The sequence below is a fragment of the Fukomys damarensis genome, unplaced genomic scaffold, assembly GCF_012274545.1.
Source record: "Fukomys damarensis isolate Sample0158 unplaced genomic scaffold, DMR_v1.0_HiC HiC_scaffold_15, whole genome shotgun sequence".
NCBI lineage: Eukaryota > Metazoa > Chordata > Mammalia > Rodentia > Bathyergidae > Fukomys > Fukomys damarensis.
Window position 1 is genome coordinate 51,333,823 of NW_022900927.1, and position 18,990 is coordinate 51,352,812.

The 18,990-nt window shown below is 41.5% G+C and overlaps 1 protein-coding gene across 1 annotated transcript; it reads right to left on the reverse strand.

Moving 5' to 3' along the window:
* Positions 1–13,822: 13,822 nt before the first annotated feature.
* Positions 13,823–18,765, reverse strand: Dusp6 (dual specificity phosphatase 6). Its single transcript, XM_010613314.3, has 3 exons — positions 17,509–18,765; positions 16,477–16,914; positions 13,823–15,258 (listed from the first exon to the last, which is right to left on the reverse strand). Exons 1-3 carry the CDS (start codon positions 17,906–17,908, stop codon positions 14,951–14,953), a joined length of 1,146 nt encoding a protein of 381 aa, XP_010611616.1. The 5' UTR covers positions 17,909–18,765; the 3' UTR covers positions 13,823–14,950.
* Positions 18,766–18,990: the final 225 nt, after the last annotated feature.

The following is an 18,990-nucleotide window of genomic DNA, read 5'->3' on the forward strand; positions in this document are numbered from 1 at the left end:
TGATTGTCACTTTAGTATTAGACCATAATGAAAAGTTGTAAAAAAAAAAAAAAAAAAAAAAAACCCAAACCTAAATATTCCTCAGCAGGAAGCTAGATTAGGAGATAAATGATATAAATTATTGTACATTCATACAATGTAATACTTTTATCTAAAAAAGGTGAAGTAAAGTTATGCTTAGTGAGTGAAAAGAAGTTCCATAAATAGTTGATTTTGAAAATAAAGCTAGCTTTTAAAAAATAAATATAATCCCACTTATGCAAAACTCTCTCCACGTATATAAATATAAAAACCTAAATTATGCTTTGGCAAATATGAGTCCTTTATAAGAATACTTTTTAAAAATATTTATAGGGCCAGGGATTTAGCTCAGTGGTTCCACTGCCTGCCTCGTAAGCACGAGGTCCAGAGTTTGATCCCTGCTACCAGAAAATAAATAAGTAAATAAATATATTTATAAGCCAGGAATGATGGCACATGGCTATAATACCATCACTGGAGAGGCTGAGACAGGAGGATGGCAAGTTTGTAGTCAGCCTGGTCTAAATAGCAAGACCTTGTCTCAAAAAGAAAAAAAAAATGTTTTATGAACTTAGGTCAGGTATGAAGTTTGTAATTTGAATCTATAACACATTTATAATCATTCAAACAAAAGTTGTTTTCATTTTTAAAGCATATTACAATGTTTAATTTTCTTCATCTGCAAGATTTTTTAAAAATTGAGAGTATGCACCTAACAACAGAGCTTCATAATGCGTAAAGTAAAATTAGTAGAGTTAAGGGGGAAGATAGGAAATCCAACAATCAAAGTCATAGATTTAACCATCCTTGTCCCAGCAATTATTTGAGCAACTAGAAAAATATCAGTAAAAATACAGAAGATCTAAACATGAATAACTACCTGGAATTAATTGGTAGTTATAGAGCATTATGTTTAACCAACAACAACTGCATTTCAACTATATGTGAAGCCATAAAGCAAATCTAAGTATTTAAAAAGTCAGTAATTATACAAAGTGCTGTAAATTATTAGACCACAATGAAGGTAAATTGGAAATCAATAGAAAAATACGGTATCTACAATGATCCCAAATGTTTGGAAATCAAATGAAATACTTCTAAATATTCCAGAGGATCAAGTACATGGTAAAAAGAAATGTACAAGTTGGAAAATATTTTGAGATGAATAATGAAAGTAAAATATATCCAGATATCAGAGTGATTAAAGGGAAATTGATAGCTTTGGATGTGTGTGTGTATGTATAGCATATACATGAAAGGTCTTAAAATAAGGGTCTAAGTTTCCTGCATTAAAAGATAGAAAGACAGTAAATACAAAATAAATAGGAGGAATGGAATGATTCAAATAAGAGAAGAAATCACGCAATGATGGAGAGGGGCCAGGGATGTAGCTCTGGACATTGCACCTGCCTTACAAGTACGAGGTCCTGAGTTTGATCTCTGGTATCAGAAAAAAAAAAAATGATAAGAAACTAAAGTGAAAATTAATAGGAAAGGACTGAGTGAAGATTCTTAAGAATTTTTTTTTTAAAAAGTCCTATACAGTAGTATTCCTAAATGCATTAGGACATCAGATTCCCAAAGACTTTCTTCCTATCTCTGAGTGATTCATCATTTTATTTATTGAACTTTCATTTATTTGCATGTTTCTCCTCAGCAAAACTCTATATAAGCCTTATATCATTTGTGATCCTAGGGCATACGCAACTATACATTACCCATCTAATGGTATGTAGTAACATAGATTGTTTTCAAAAATTCATTTTGGAAATATTTATTAAGTGTCTTTGAGGGCTGGGGATTTCACTCAGTGGCACTGTGCCTGCCTTGCAAGTGCAAGGTCCTGAGTTTAATTTCTGGTACCAATAAAAAAAAGTCTCTGAAGTACAAGACATTGTGCTTTACATATGTATTCTATTAACATGTATTAATAAATAAATATATATATTTATATATAAATATATTTGTTCATGCATCCTACAAATATTTATGGCACATTCGGTATGGGCCAGGCACTATTAGGTAAAGGGTTAATAATAGTACTTATAAGCTGGGTATTGCCACTCTTATTTTTATACGTAAGGAAATTGAGTTTCAGAGATGTTATGTAACTGGTTCAATATCAGATAGTTCTGGCTGAGCTAAGATTTTCAACCCATCTGAAACCCTAGTTTTTTTTTTTTAACAACTGTACTACCTGAAAAGACTGTGCCAAAAAGAAGGAGTACAGTAGAGCCAATGTTCATTCCAGAATATGAGGAACTGTACAATGGCATAAAGGCAAATTGCCATAGGACCACCTTAAAATCAACTCCTAAATTTGCCTATAAAATTCAAAAGGCTTCACAGAAGAGGTGGCATTTGAACTAAGAGTTGAAGGAAAAGTTTGCTAATTAGGCTAGAAAACACATCATCACATTCAAGCTGCACAGTGACCCTCAAAGGATTACTACTATGGTTCTTCTACAGAAGACAAGACTGTGGTCAAAAGAGATGAGGGCCCTAACACGGGGTCAGAAGTTACTATGGTAAATATCGGGCCCTGTGCCAGACATTTCACAGCCTTTGGCCCCATGACAGCCTGAGATTTAAACAGCCCTGCAGCTAACATGGTTGCCACCGTGTCTTGCTTAGGCCCTGGGCAATTGTTAAGCATTTGCTGGGATACACACACAACTCAGCCTTACTCCCAAACCCAGGAAGTTGGTTCTGTTAAAGTTTTCTAATTTATGAGTCCAAGGCTCTGAGTTTTACACAGAAGACAGGCTTTCAGAAAGAAAGGGAGAAAATCCCTTTGGTTAGGCACATGTCGAAAACCTCGTTGTTCCAACCAATAAATATCCAAGGAGCATGTAAAACAACAAAATCCTAAGGTTACTGATCATCTCCTCAAATTAAGAAATAGCCTCCAAAAATAAAATTTTCTCCATCCCCACTAGAAAGCTTTAACTCATCCTACTTAAGTTCAGTCGAAGTACTGGCCTGACCCTATCTTCTCTTGGAAGATGTGATTTGATGTTGCCTGAGATTCCTCTGTCCTCTATGACCTTCTGGTGACCTGAGAGTTCCACCCACTTTGGTGAAGGACTCTTTAAGCCACAAATCTACACATCAGTGGGATTTAGTTTTCATTTTCTTTATGGCTCCTTAGAACCTGTCTTTTAGCAATTCCACCTACTTCCTTTCTTGTTTTCTGACTTAATGGGCTATAGCCCACCTCTCTTCCCCATGCAGGGAGGCTCTTAGGGGTCAATGGTGATTTATTTATTTACAATGTTCCTGATGCTTAGGTTTGGTTCACTTTTGTTTGTTTTTGTTTCTGTTTTTCTCACTGTGGGATAAAAAGACAGATTGTGTTCCCTTTCAATAACTTAAAACTCAATGTCATTGTGGAATCATTCAACTTCTCTTCCTAGTTACCCTTTGTTTTTAGTATAATTATTGGTCTCACCACACAAGAAAATCCAGTATATAATTTGCCTGCCCTGAGGCTGAAGAAACTATCTTGAAAAATGAGAATCAATATAAGAATGGAGCTACTACATTAACATTATAAGACCCAACATAAATAAATGAAATATTTAAGAAGACCAGTATTTTTTTAAAGAAAGAAAGAAGAGACACAACACCAACAATAACAAAGGTTATTTGAATCAGCTGGCTCAAGCATATATCTTTCCTATCTCCCGTTGAAAGAGTAAGAGAAAAGCCTAGAGAAGAATAAATATCAGCTGCAAACACCCACAATTTTGAAACTCAACCTTGCAAAATGCAAAGAATTTTTAGCAGAAAGAAGGTAAACTGCTCAGAAAAATCTGTGCTTATGCAAAGAATTCTACAAATTTAATAAACTACAAGGAATGTATTTGAACATTGTCACGATAAACTTTCAAAATCCTCCAACCTCTCTCAATTCTCCCACACAGTAACATCTATTTCTATAGATTTCAGCTTTTGCTCGGAAACGATGCATTCTAACTGGGGCTGTTTCCAAATACCTTTCCCAAATGATGTAGAAACAGTGTGGAACTTCATTTCTTCCATTTCTCAAAGAAAACACCATGCAGATCTGCACGTTAGTGGGTTAGTGGTCGTCATCCAGGAAATGTTTAGTAAACAGAATTTGTACTCCAAATTGTACTTATTCTGAGTTTACTTTAAGAAGTCACTTATCTCTTTTAGAAGAACTTCCCTTGCCAATCACCTTTTGGAAAAGGCTGCGGGGACACTCCCTGAGGACGTGCAGGATTCTAGGACAGCAGCATATGCGGTAGAAATAAACAACTAAACTGTCTACATCTTTGGATCTTCCCTTTTCCTTCCAAAGACAATCACTCTTCTCAGAGCAGCTGAAAGACATATGCATCTTTGCATGCGCGGCTGTGGAATACACACGAAAACACACATACACAACACAATGGTTCATCTGGTACATTTCTGGGAAACATGACCATAGTTTCTTCCCGGTGAAGATTTATGCTTAAAAGACACTGTGTAATTAATCTTGGAAATAGAAATTTCATATTGTTCAACATTCTCGTTTTGCAAATGATGAAATGCGACCTGATAATTCATTCCGCAGGATTTATATTCTCCCAGAAATCTGAGACAAGATTAGAGTTTCTCCTTCTGTGGTCTATTCCAATGGAGAGATCAAAGGTTTTGAGGTGGGACTTGCCTGGGTTCAAAATCTCAACTCCACCATTTACCATTCTGGTGATGGTGACTAAATCCCTGTGAACTGTATGCAAAATGGAGCAGGTAAGAGTCAAAGGGGTCAGAATAGACCACTATAAATGAAGTTTTTTTCTGGACTCCTCTGATCTTCAAAGCTGAACCTTCCCAAAAGTATTCTAATGTCATTAATACCCTCCCAGGAGTTTGGTAACTAGGAAAAATTGCATTATCACTGGAGAGTAGAAGGAATATAAATCACCTAAAACTATCATGTCTCCTATCTATTCTTCCAAGGGCTTATTTATCTTTCCTAACCTGAAAGTTCTTTGTTTTCCTATAACCAACCTTCTCCCCCTCGCTTTTATCTGTTAGACACAAATTCTAAGCACCTCCTTGAGTCACATTTTTCCGTGAACTCCCAAATATATATGTGAATAAAAAAACTAAATGTTCTCTTGCTAGTCTATCTTCTCTAAGTTTAATTTGCAAGTCCCCAAAAACTGAACCCAAGAAAGTAAAAGGAAAGATTTTTTCCTACCCAGAAGAGTTAACAAGAATTAATTACTTATGGCCAGGGATTTGGCTCAGTGGTTCCACCACCCGCCTCGCAAGTGCAAGGGCCTGAGTTTGATCCCTGGCACCAAAGGAAAAGAATTAATTACTTATCAAGGATCAAGGCACTAGCATACTGAGTGTGTTAATTCATTTAAATCTGCGCCCTCACATTACAGTATCTCTATTTTTTCATCCAATGGATCTCAACTTCCTTGGGATGTGGGTCTTGTTTTGTCTCATTTATTTTATCACAGTACTTTAAACTTGTCTTGGCCCTAACGCAATCTGGATGACATATGCCACTAACTCCCGTGATTCTGAGACCTTGTTCTTCTGCAGTTCAGCTCTGCAAATACCCTCATCTTCATTCAGGGAAAAGAAAAGCCTGTAAGATGGGCATTCACCATATCTCTTTGTAGAAAGATACGAAACAGATTTTGAGTAGATCTAGGAAGTGGTATGCAAATGTCCTGGGGAAACTTCAGCAAGTTACTTAACCTCTCTGGATTTCTGTTTTCTCCTCTGAAAAATGAAGATTTAATATTTCTATAAAACATACCTCAGAGAATAAATGGGCCAGATTCAGGGTAATAACACAATGTATGGGGGAGAACGACAAACTCATAAACTGCCTTTATGTTTTATCAATTTTTTTCAGGAAGTCTTCTTTGATTTTCCCCTCTACCATACAGGGAGGAAAATATCTCCTTGAGCTGGGAGCAATGGTGCAGATCTATAAACTCAGCACCCAGGACAGCAAAGCAGAAAGGTCTCAAGTTCAAGTCAATCTGGCCTACACAGTGAGACCTTGTCTCAAAAAAACAAAATCTCTGTTCTGCTGAATTCCTTCAGTACCTTGTCAAGAGCTCGTTTATGGAAATGTTAACATTTTCCACTTGCCAAAGTGCTAACTACTACATGGATCCTCACATTTAATCTCAACAACACAGTGACATAAACTTCATTATTATCTCCATATTTTAACAGATAGAAGAGGGAAACTTAACGAGGTCATTCAACTGGTCTAAGTTATATAAGTAACCATTGATAAGACCAATATTTGAATCCATAGTAGTCTAAAGCCAGAAACTATGTTCTATGCTACCTATTAGTTCTATACCTTATAATGATTTATATCCATTACAGTTTTCATATCAAGGCTAAAAGATCAAGATTTGTATCAGGTTTATGTTCTTATGGCCCCCAGAACATTCCCTGCATACATTCCTTATATATTATTGAATAATTGTGTATTATAATTCCATTCCGTAGAGATTTAACAATCATAATTTATTTGCAGTGGCAAAGGTGCTTTACATCAATCATCTCATTGACTCTTCACAGCTTCATCAACTGTTTAATTCCTGATGTACAGATGAGAAAACCAAGGCTTAGAGACTAGGAAACTTGTCCAAGTTCTAGGGGTTTTAAGGGCCTTAAAATTATTAAGCCTGAATAGAGATCAGTGATGATTCTGAAGTTTTCCTACTGGAAAAGTTTGGGAAGAGAAATCTCATTGGAATTGCAGGAGGGAGCAAGATCTTTTTGAAATTATCATAAGGTGCTCACTTTTTAAAATCAAGTCTTAGTATTATTATAGATAGCGAATGGATATGTGGGCAGATTTGAAAGTTAAACACCTTTGTCTAAAAATGTATTAGATTTTTTTTTCTCACTGAGTTTATTGGTACTTTTTAGGTATATAGTACAATTACATTCATCATTGGGATCTTGTATCTTTACATGACAGGTCTTGGTTCTCATTTTTTCCCCATACCCCTGCCCTCCCTTCACCCCTCCTCCCTTCCCTATCTACAAAAACTTTGTTTCCATTTTTCTGTTTTCTCATAGTTTTCCTTTTCCCTTTTTTCCTTTCCCCTACCCTTCCCACTTCCCCTACACCTTTAGCCCTTTTCTTCCTATTTCACATTGTCAATTATACCATTTGGATCTTATTTACACTTTTAGCTTTTCACACCAGAGAAACTATTCAGTATTTACACATGTGTGACTTATTTATATCACTTAAGAGTATGGCCTCAATACGCATCCATTTTCCTATGAATGACTCCAGTTTCTCATTCTTTATGGCTGATAAAACACCCCCTATAAAATGAAATTTCAAGTCTATAGAGGACTTCAGGTTTTTGGACAACTGGAAACCACCTGGACAAGTATAATCATCAGAAAGGTCCCACAAGGTCACTGACAATGAACAGGTATGTGGGCAGTGAACAGTTCTGTACAGTGGAATCAACTGCACAAAAATGGCCATGGGAATAGGAAAAACCCACTTTGTGCTTGGGAGACCAAGGGCTCCGAGTGCAGACGTGATCCAGGAAGGGGCGATGGCATCATTGCTGACCATTCCCTGAAGACGTCAGTCCAATGTATTGTGGCAGTCACAAAGGCAAGTATCATCAGGAAGGATGTGAAAAACAAAATAGAAAGTACAGTCTCACGAGCGTTCGCACACGCACACACACACACACGGACTCCAGGATTCATCTGCTCTAGAAATACTGTGTGTAACTCCAGCCATTAAACTTCAGAAATGTCATAATGAAACTGGAAGCTATCCCAAAAAGGTCACTTAGAATGAGTAGGGGTTGAAAAGAAGTCAAAGAGACTTTAAAATACTCAAGCCTAGAAAGATGAAATATGAGATCTGGTGGGGCTAGAGTCTATAAAAATCACAAAGGGCACAGATAAAGTACACACCAAGTCCCGGCAAAGCAGACCTAGAAGCCTCAGTGAAATTAAAATCAACTGCTTGTGGGGCAATTTATGTTTTCGATGTCCTATCCCTTCAGAGCAAGGAACAAACTGGAAAGAAACCGAACTCAAGCACTCTGTAGTTGTGAACCCATAATAGCTTCGGGTAAAGTTTAGCTAAACTATATGCTCAGCTTTTTTATGTCCATGTTATGGAAGATGCTTGGCAGTGTGCCTTTCTCACTGTTCTTTGAATCCCTTGACAGAAGGGATGCTAGATTAAATTAACTACTGGCTTGACACACATGTGAGAGCTGGTAATTTCTAGCTCTGGACAATCAAAAGACCTGAGGATCTTTTAAAAAAAAATAGATTCCAGGGCCTCATTTCCAAAGGCCCTGACTCAGTTGCAGGTTTGGGGCTCAGCAACCAGAAGAGGAAATTGTTTCCACAGGTAAGTCCACCCTGTGGCTGGTTGGATTTAATTACATCTCACTTCTGAGCCAATAACTGAAACCAGAAATTTAGATATTTTCAGGCTTGGCCTGAGTCTTTACTCTTCATAATGGGAGTAGGGTTTTCCCTACAAAAGAAAGTTACTGAGTTAATATCTTAGATGAACCAATTTCAAATATAACATTTGGTCCATCAATATAAAAACAAGAAAAATTAATATTCTTTTATAAAACTGTGTTTTTACCTCATGGGTCAGTCTAAAAAATATTCCCACAGCGTTATTCTATTGTTAACATAAGAGAGAGATTAAAAAAAAGAATACAATTAAAGGAATAATTATAATTGTGGAATAATAATCTTTCCAAGGTCGGACCAAGAGACTAAATTAGTTGAAAAAAATTTAATCTAACTCAACTTTATACAATCCTACATTCAAATATCTTCCATATAAGATGTGATAGCTTGTATTTTCCAAGAGGGACTCCAACAACATTTTCCATCCTATCTACTCTTTTTGGAATCCTGTCCCCTTCCATCAAAAGGTAGATTTTTATGGCCCCTCGCTTGAACTTTTATACAATATAAGTGACTTCTGAGCCCAGGTCATAAAAGTTCATGCCGCTTCCATTTGGCTCTGTCACAGAGATTTCATCCACAGGACCCAGCCCCACACTGTGAGGAAATGAACGCCCTGTGGAGAAGAACCTCGGTCCCAGGACGCAGAAGTTTGCTGAGCTTCCGGTGGTCAGCCAGCACCAACTTGCCAGAGAAGTGAGTAATGTATCTTAGAATTGGATCCTCTGGCCCCAGGCAACACTGCCCTGGGCAGAGGCCAGGCTTCCCTATGGAGCCCTGCTCAAATGCAGGCTCAGAAACAAAATAATGATCATTGCTTGAAGCCACTAATTTGGGGGTGGCTTGTTATGTAGCAATAAGTAAGTGCAACACAAGGTAAAGAGGTATTCCTACTACAAGTGCCTAGGAGCTCTGTGCTACCTAAGATTTCCTTCCGCATCTTCCTTTCTTTCTCCTTTTTCTCCTATTAATATCTGCCATACAAATTAAGATGGACCTAAAAATAGTTAACTTGAACTTGGGGTATAGTTCAGTGGCAGAACACTTGCCTAGTATTCAAGAGGCCTTGGATTTGATCTTCAGCACCTCAAAAAATATATATATATAATGTAGTAAATCCTTAGATTTTCTTCAAAAGTAGGAAAGGGGAACTCCTTACAAAGAATAAACTTTTTCAGATTTGTTTTGTGCCTTTTAGGATATCATTATCAAATAATGTATGATATTTCACTTTTCCTGCGTACCTGAAAGTTCCTTTGAAGAAATGACAATTCAAAGCTTTTCTGTCACCTCCTTAAGAGGCGTGGATAGGCACACTTTCTTTGCTGTTTTCCACAAGCAAGGAAGTAGATGGGTTAAATTGCCTTCATATGGGTTATCGATCCTTTCCTACACAAAAATTAAAATTAGAGTCTAAAATTTAGTCAGATGGTTGAAGCAGAGGACATACAAGAATCTATTTAAAAGTACTTTAAGGGTGCCTCTTTGATGTAGATCACTAGCAGAAAGATAGAATGGTCATGTCTAGAATGATGACCTTGCCTTCTGTTTCCAGGGCCCCTGTTTTAAGTCCCAGGTTGCCCTTTATTTTCACCTTGTTTCATCAACCCACTATAACACATGCCAGGGCCTGGATAAATATTTTTCAATGGCTTGAACTTTGTTCTGTGCCCTTCAATCCTCTTAGGAAATCAATTTTGGACTTTAAAGAAGTTTGAAGATTCATTCACCAAAACTGGACAGATTGAGAGCCAACTGCAAAGTGCACAACAAGGGCACAAGGGGAGGACAGGCATTTGAAAGTCTTGCGGGAGCTTCTGAAAAGTGATTATGGCTGTGTAAGGCCTGCAGACAGACTTTCCAGGGAGGACTTTTCAAGGGTGCTGTCCTACAGCCAGCTACCACAAAAGCTGCCCGAGCCAGGTCCTTCCTCCCACCCGCTTCTCCATTATTTGCTGATTTGCTGGCCAGATTACTTCTCATTCTGCAAACCTCCATGAGTCCTCTGTTTTCCCCTGCTGCCTCCCCCAGGTTTCCTCCCCCAGGGGATGGGAGTGAGGAAATGAATCTCTCTTCCTTGTGTAACCCTCAGAAGGGAATGTGAGCAAGGGTCAGCGCCAGACCCTACAGCTGCGAGCCACTTTTGAAATCCTTAGAACTATCAGTTTTATAAATTATGTTACAAGGCCCAAGACCTGGAGAATTTCTGTGTTGGAGGGGAGAATAGCAGCTTCCAGGTGAATGGCATCACCGTGGCACACAAGCAGGGTCCTTCTCATGATTTGGCTGTCAAATTCAAACTTGACTTGGCAGGCCATCTAAGTTCTGCTTCCTGTACTCCCTCAGTTGTCAAATGGGGATAACACTTCGTAGTTGACATCACAGGACTTAAGAAAAAGGAGCAGATGCTGATGACAGGCAGTTCACAACGGAAAGAGCTAACAGTGCACAGCTTAGTTCCAAACACACACCTTTCCGAATAGTGTGAGCTGGGTGTCCTATTATGGGTGACTTTGAACATTATGGGCCTCTCTCCGGCTCAGTTTCCTCTTTGGAAAATAAGGGTAATAATAGGACCTATCTCACAGAGCTGTTTCTCATCATGGGTGTTCGTGGTTTATTTCACCTGCTCTGCGTCCCATTTTTCATTAAAGTGCCACTGTTCCATGAGCAGAGGCCTCAAAGATAAGGGGATTCTCACTAGAATGAGTTAAGCACACCCTCACTTTACAGATAAAAAAAAAAAAATTTGAGGGCTGGCTACTGGACTGCTTAGTGACAGAGCAGAAGTTATAGCTCAGGTCTCATTGTAAAGGTCGCGGGGAGGGGGCAAAACTCCATTTTCATTCCTTTGAAGACTAGGTTGGCATTTTTATCCCGATACCCCTTTCTCCTTCCAATTTCAACTCTAGAACTGTTCGTACCACTGTGTTTCCCTTCTCAAGTCTACACAAAACTTGCCGATGACCTCCTCTGCAGAGGGGCCGCCTGACCCCCGCAGGAGGCCGGGAAAAGTAGCACTTTGCCTCGCGGGAACCGAGGAAGCCATTAATGGGGACAGCAGGTGAGGAGGGAGGCCACGGAGCTGCAGCAGCTGGCAGAGGTTGCCCTAGCAACGGTGCGGTGCGGGCTCCATTCAGGAAGCCAGCAGAACTCCAAGATGCAAAATGATCCGGCAAGCACAAAGGAACAGGAACGGAGGAGCCCCGGGATGGCCCGAAGGAAGGGAAACACAGAAGCACAAAGCCGGGTGTGGGCGCGCTGTCAGTTACAACCTTATACCTTTCAGGGAAGAAAAGGGAAGAGAAGAACCCTTTCAATCTTCTGGCCTATGTGAACTCTAAAAACCACCCATTTAACGTGAGTTCTTTCGTAGGAACCCAGGGAAACAGGCTCCCCTCCGTTCACCAGCCTTATGAAACAATATGCAGGAAGACAAGGGAGAAACCCCAAACATCGCAATTTATGGGGCCCCTAGAGTCCTCTTGCTCCCTCTCCTTTATTCAGACTGGTGACAAAGACCATTTGCTCCCAATTTATTGGAAACTTTTTTTCCACAGCTTGAGCTGCTTAAATGCTGCCAGCTCCCTCTCCCCAAGTCACACACCCCCACACTTGCTGAATGGGCCAGGCTCAATCACCTCCCTCCACAGGTTCAGCTCACACTGTGACCCTGCAAGGCTTCCTGCTATTCATATGTGTTACTTCCCCTTTGTGGTAATGGCTTGTGGCACTTGGCCAGAAAACATTATTAATTTCAGAAGTGGACTGACAAACAACAAACCCACAGTGAAGGAGAGGAAGTGCTGGGGAGGCCAGCTGTCGGCTGGAGCTCAGCAGTAGGAACTCGATGCATGCAGGTTCTAGGAGGAAAGAGATAATCCACAAAGAGGAAATGCACTAAAATTACCCACAGCCCGTATTTTCAAAAAATGAAAAAAGAAAGAGAAAAGAAATCAGAGAAAAGGGTGGGAGGGGGAAAAGCACCCAGCTACTTGAGCTGCAGCTGGACAGGAAATTGCTAATGCTGCTTGCAAATCCCTACTTTGAACAGGCAGTTTAGGGAATGCCAGGAGCGGAAACTGTTGAGAACTGGATTAATAGGAGCCAAGTTGAACTGCAAGCCACTTCCCTTTTCTGTGCTGCTGCTGACTGAGACACCCAAACACCAGACTGACTAGGGTTATTTTTCTGTACTTTGTTTGCTTTTTATACTTAGTTGCTTAAAAATCATGTTGCAGTTTGACGCAATTGCTGCAACAGTAGGGTCACTTGCCTCTAAAATGTAGACTACCAGAACCATCCACTTGGCATCTGCAATGTGCCATTTGGGTGAAAGCTTATCTTTCTCTCTTCACAGGAAGCAGCTCACGTGGAAAGAGCCAAAGGACATGTGTTCTAGTTTTTATTCTATACACCCACCTTTGCCTTTATTTTGGTTTATGTACTTTTAGTCAGGCTGAAGAGGTTTCAAGGAAAATGACAAGATAATAAACTTATAGCTTAGAAACTTAACCATCTCTACCTAAAATTCATTTAATAGGGGCTATGACATTCAAAACCACATAAACATGTTTGAAAAGGGACGGCAGATTTTCATCAGGTACCAACTGCAAATTCTAAAGCTACAATGAGGCTCAATGAAAAAGCTTAGACATGCCATGTAACCATAGCCTGGAAAGATGATTGTGCCTACTTCATCCCTGGCATGTACAAGATTATTGTGCAAAGAATCCTCACAGTAAAAGATTAACATTTACATGTGGCCATCATCTTGGTATTCTGGCACCTCTTTATGTTTATCCTTTAGAGTACTCAAATCTCTTATTTCTCACAGCTAGGGTATGTTATGGTTTTTTACTTGAAACAATAATATTAAGCAACTATACCCACAGAAACCACTGTGTGTGTGTGTGTGTGTGTGTGTGTGTAATATATATATATAATGTGTGTGGATGTAGATCTATGTGTATCTATATATAGATAGATAAGCTAGATAGATGGCCCATTCTATGATGGCATCTTGATTTGAAAAATACACACCTCATGAAGTGGACCTAAAAAACATTCTAGGAATAGCTTTAAAAGCATTAACTTTTGGGGCTGGGGAATATGGTTCAGTGGTTCCACAGCATGCCTCAGAAGTGCAAGGCCCCCGGATTCCATTCCTGGTTAAAAAAAGAAAAAAAAAAGAGCACCTTTTGCCTGGTATGTCATCTCAGCCCACAGACTACAAATTTTCTAAAATGTTACTTACTTCCTACGTAGATAACTAAGGACTGAAATTTTCAAAAATACACATTCAATAGCCAAAATAGTTATTTATTTATTAATAATTTAAGGTTTTACATTTTCATAATAAACTCCAGCTCAAAATTTTACACTGCAAACATAAATGGAGCAATTTTCCTATCTTCATAATCAGATGCGTTCCACCTATCAAATGGGTGCCCTTCCTCGTACACTTCCAGTTTTATACATCTTTTAAAAGGAAAGAAACTGACCTAAAGTATTGCATTTGAGGTGACACTCCCTGAAGAATTTTGTACAGAGGTAACATACTGTTTAGCACAGCTGAAGTTTAGGGGAAAAAAGAACGAGCCCATGATTTTGGTGTCTTTCCAAGAGATCCCCTTTGAGACAATACAAGCCAAAATATTTACAAAGGTAAGGCATAATCAAACTATATGAGGAGCAAAACAATCATGAGGAAGATACAGTAAAGAGACTGAAGACTGCACCATAACAAGGTTGTAGCGGATAACAGTGTCCATAAAAATGTCATCAGAATTGGTACAATAGTCAAGCATGCTGCAATGTAGCCTTTGGATTAGAAAAGAGAAAAAATTTTTAAGAAGTGGCACACTGGTCTTTCTCCCTTTGGATTTCTTTTACACCAATCAAAAGAAAAACACACAATCCAAACAGTCAAATGATTTAAGAGCAAATATTTACAATATTTAAAAGAAGTATCAGAGGCTTTTTTCCAAACTGATACCACAAATTCAGAGCTGAAATCTCTCTTTGGCTCCTCTATATGCAAAGTTGAATCAGTCTTCACTGAAGACAATTTACAGTTAGTTCCAGATGTAAAATGAAATAGCCACACAAGGCCCTAAAGACATGCTATGCTCCTACCCTACCATTTGGGTACCACCCTATATACCTGGAAGTCCTTGAATCCCAGTCCCTGCATGGGTAGGCTATACACATGGGTACAGAGCAAACCTACTGTAGGTATCTAGACAGCATGTCCTGTTCTTCCAAAGAGAATGGAGCAAAGCTCTCTCTTTGTAATAACCAATTCCACACCTGGTAACCTTGTCTAATAGACAGCTGGTGACATTTTGACACCTGGGGCCACATACAAAGAAAGCAGCCCAGTTGATGCTGTCAAGAGAAACTGCTGAAGGAAGACACACATCCCAGCAGGGAGAGGTGTGTGGGCCTTTCACGTGGATTGCAAGGAGTCCACTTGGTAGACGTTCTGGTTAGAAGGGGTGGTAAAATAGAGCTGCTGTGCTGGAACTCGGTTGTCACAAGGGCTGCTGAGTCCCAGTGTCCTCTCGAAGTCTAGCAGCTGGCCCATGAAGTTGAAGTTAGGGGATATGTTGGATTTCTTCATCTTGACAATGTCGTAAGCATCATTCATGGATAGATTGAGCTTCTGCATAAGGTAAGCCACAGTTACAGTAACTGATCTACTAATGCCAGCCAAGCAATGCACCAAAACGCCACAGTTTTTGCCCCGGGCTTCATCTGTGAACACAAAAAGGAAAGCAAGATTTCAAGCAGGCTGAAAAACACCCTTTGTGAACGATGAGTCTAAAATCTGAATGAAAAAAAAATATACAGAACAATCATGTGGTGTAAGTTGAGCCCTGAAGGCAACAGAAAAATTTATCACTGTAAACATGTACGCTGGACACAATTACATATTTCAGATACTTTCTGAAAAGGAAGCTTTTGTATAAAGTTTCTACCAACAAAAAACTCCTTAAAGTGTGCATTCTTTGCCTCAGCATGAATACCAGAAAAGCTGCAATATGGTCGTGAATGCCTTTTATACAGACAAGCAGACTGCAAGGGTCTATTAAATTATTCTCCAACTGTTGTGCAGCTAACAATGGAAGTATTCAGGCGTTTTAAAAGAGAGAGGGAAGTCACAGGGGACAAGCCATTAGGAGGACAGGATGTCGACATGGCCTGAAAATGAGTTCCTTTGTAATAGGAAATGCACTACAATGCCGAGAGATTCACTTCTCCCAGGCTTCCAGCCCACAGTTCTTCCTGTGGGATCAGGTTACCCACAGTCTCACAGTCACCAGTATCATCATATCATGCAACTGGATAACATTTAGCATTCATACTGCTTTCCAACAACTTGGTGTCCTAAAATAACTTCTAGATCATTTAAAATTACAAAGCAGGGGAGCGGTTCCGCAGCCTGCCTTGCAAGCTCAAGGACCAGAGTTCGATCCCGGTCCAAAAATAAATAAATAAATAAATAAATAAATTAATTTAACTTCTTGTACAAGTTTTGGGCAGATTTGGCTCAGTGGTTCTGACACCTGCCTCGCAAGCGAAAGAACCGGGGTTTGATCCCCAGTACCAAAAACAAACAAAAAACAAAGCAATGCTAGAATACCTATCTACATCAAGTACTTCTAGCCTTTTCCATCCCCAACTCAGTTCAAAGACTGTGGGAAAAATCTGTTGTCTGATGAGCTGCCTCCGTTTCAAACGAGTGAATTCAGATTCAAGAAACAGCGTTTTAACAGCTCTGTGGTTTGCAGCCCTGTTAAAAGGCACTTTTCCTTTCCTTAGCAAGAAGAGTTATTAAACGCCCTAGGAACATTAGAAACCTAGGGCCTGACAAATTAGCAAACAGCCAAGAAGATTAAGTTTAAACTCTGTGAATGGACCCAGAGTTTTGCATTGAAAAGTCAGAGCAAGTACTGTTCTTTAATTTCTCACCTATAAAAGAAATGGCCTCGGGGAAAAACTGGGACAGGTTTTGGCTCCAGTGATCCGAAATGGGGATTTGCTTGTATTTGAACTCTCCTGCATTCTCAAAAAGGTTGGGCAAATTGGGTGTGACGTTCAAGATGTACTTGATGCCGAACTCCTCCAACACGTCCAAGTTGGTAGAGTCCTTGGCACAGCCTAAGTAAAGGAATGGCAAGATCTCCACGGGGAAGGAAGGCTGGCTGTTGGACAGCGGGCTGCCATCCGAGTCCGTAGCACTGTTGGGGTCTCGGTCAAGGTCAGACTCAATGTCTGAGGAAGAGTCGGAGCTGATCCGCAGGCCCCCGAGCCCCAGCACTGGCAACGGCGGCGAGCTGCTGCTGCACGAGCCATCTAGATTGGTCTCGCAGTGCAAGGCGAACTCGGCTTGGAACTTACTGAAGCCACCTGCCAGAAGGAGAAAAGCAATAGTGTAACCCGAGATGCCTGTAGTAGTTTTCGCAGCTTGTGACAACGCAGCTGGGGCAGGAAACACCAGCGGCACCCCATGAATCCCCTACACGCACAGTAAAATAGAAACAGACTTCAATGTGCACCTTCAGGAACGGAATCAACATGCCGTGCGGCCTCCCCCTGGAAACCCTTATTCTTTTGAACCCAGAAATGCACAAAATGGCAACTTTCCTGAATATTATGAGGGGCTAGAAAGTGTTAATCTGCACCTCCCCAAAGCCCCACCTCGCTCGCCCTGCAAATCTTACTTCAAAATCAGAACTAAGCAGGGGGAGGTGGGGGACGTTCCGCGTAAGAAAACGCAAAACTCCTTAGAAAGGAACCGCTGCTAGCCGTAGCCTGAAGCCGGAGAATTCCACGCAAACCCAGTCCTCCCCACCCCCACTCCAGGGGGAAGCGCCCAGGTTCCGGCCCCAACCTGGCGGGAGGCTACCCGCAACCCTGCCCCGAGGCGCAACAGAGGCATTTCCAGCCCGCCGCCCAGCTCCGCAGCCGTGGCCCCGCACCCCGAGACCCAGCGGCGCGTACCTTCCAGGTAGAACGCCCGGCAACCCTCGTCCTTGAGCTTCTTGAGCAGCAGCCCGAGCACCGACTCGCCGCTGGTGTTCTCGTTCCAGTCGCTGCTACTCTCGTCGTACAGAACCACCGTGTCGGTACCGCAGCGCCTGGTAAAGCGGTCGCGGTCCTCGCCGCGCGTGAAGAGCGCGCGCACCGGCAGGTTGCCCTTCTGCAGGCGCCGCAGCATGATCCCGGGGATGGCCACGTTGATGGCCGACTCGATGTGCGACGACTCGTACAGCTCCTGCGGCCGGCAGTCCATCAGCAGCAGACGCTCGTTGCCCAGCTCCAGTTGTTCGTTGAGCCACGCCACTGTCTTGCTGATCGCCATTTCCGACGCGAAGGGCGCGGGTCTGAGCGTATCTATCATGGGGGTCGAGCTGAGGAGAGGCGGGTGCCTACCAGACGCCCCTGCGGGCAGGCATAGGCCGAGCGCGCCGAGCCAAGCCCCCGCTCTCTGAGCGGGCTTTAATTCCGCCTCGCCTTTCCCAAGCCGAGGTTAGCGGTTGGGGAAGACGAGACAGAAGAGCAGCCGAAGGTCCCTCCGCAACCGGCTGCAGTGGCTCACTCCTGGAATCAATGAATCTCTCTGAATGAAGCTGCCCAGACAGTTTTGTTCCTCCCCAGTGAATGAAATCCAATTAATTCGGACTCCGTGCTACTGAGAGGAGGAAAAAAAAAAAAACAACCCTAGAGATTCCTAATCTTTCCCTCCAAGGCTGCACCTCAAATCCACCCGGGCGTCTCCCCGGTTTATTCCAGACTTGATTTGCTCGCTGTCCCTAGAACTCCACAGTCGCACACCCCCAGCGCTAGGCAGCTCCTCAATGGATACAAACAGCGATCGTCTCAATTGATACATTCTCTCGGCCAGCCAATGAGCGCGCTGCGGAAGGGGCTGTTACCGTGGAGACAGGCCGGCTGGAACAGGTTGTGTTGATGAATTGTTAATGAGTTTGTCATTCACAAAAACGGAAAGGAATTTCCGCTCCGGATAAGCCCCAGTGCAAACAAGCTGCAACTGCGGGCTAGGCGGGAGGAAGGAGAAAAAAGAGGAGGCGGCGGTGGAGGAGGAGCAGGCACAGAAACCAGGGCACTTCAGTTGTCTCATGTTTCCTTCTGTTGAGAGTTCACACTTCGTGTCGGAACTTTTGCGCACAAATGGTGCAGCTGGCATGCACAAAAGCCCTTCTTCGCGACGCCTGTGCTCTCGAGCTAGCTTTAGGAAAAACTTGTACTGACTTAAAAAAAAATTTTCCTTCGAACTCATTTGGAGCCAAGTTCGCCCTAGCTCCCCCTCCCCCCGGCCTCCTTTAGTCGGTGTGTGGCATTTGTTTGCCTGTTCTTAAAAGTCCAGCTCTCTTTGCTCTGATGTTCTTTTAGCCGAGGCTGTGTTGGGGCTGGTGAACTGCCCGGGCTTTAGAGACCGGTGATGTGTTAAATGCTAATTCA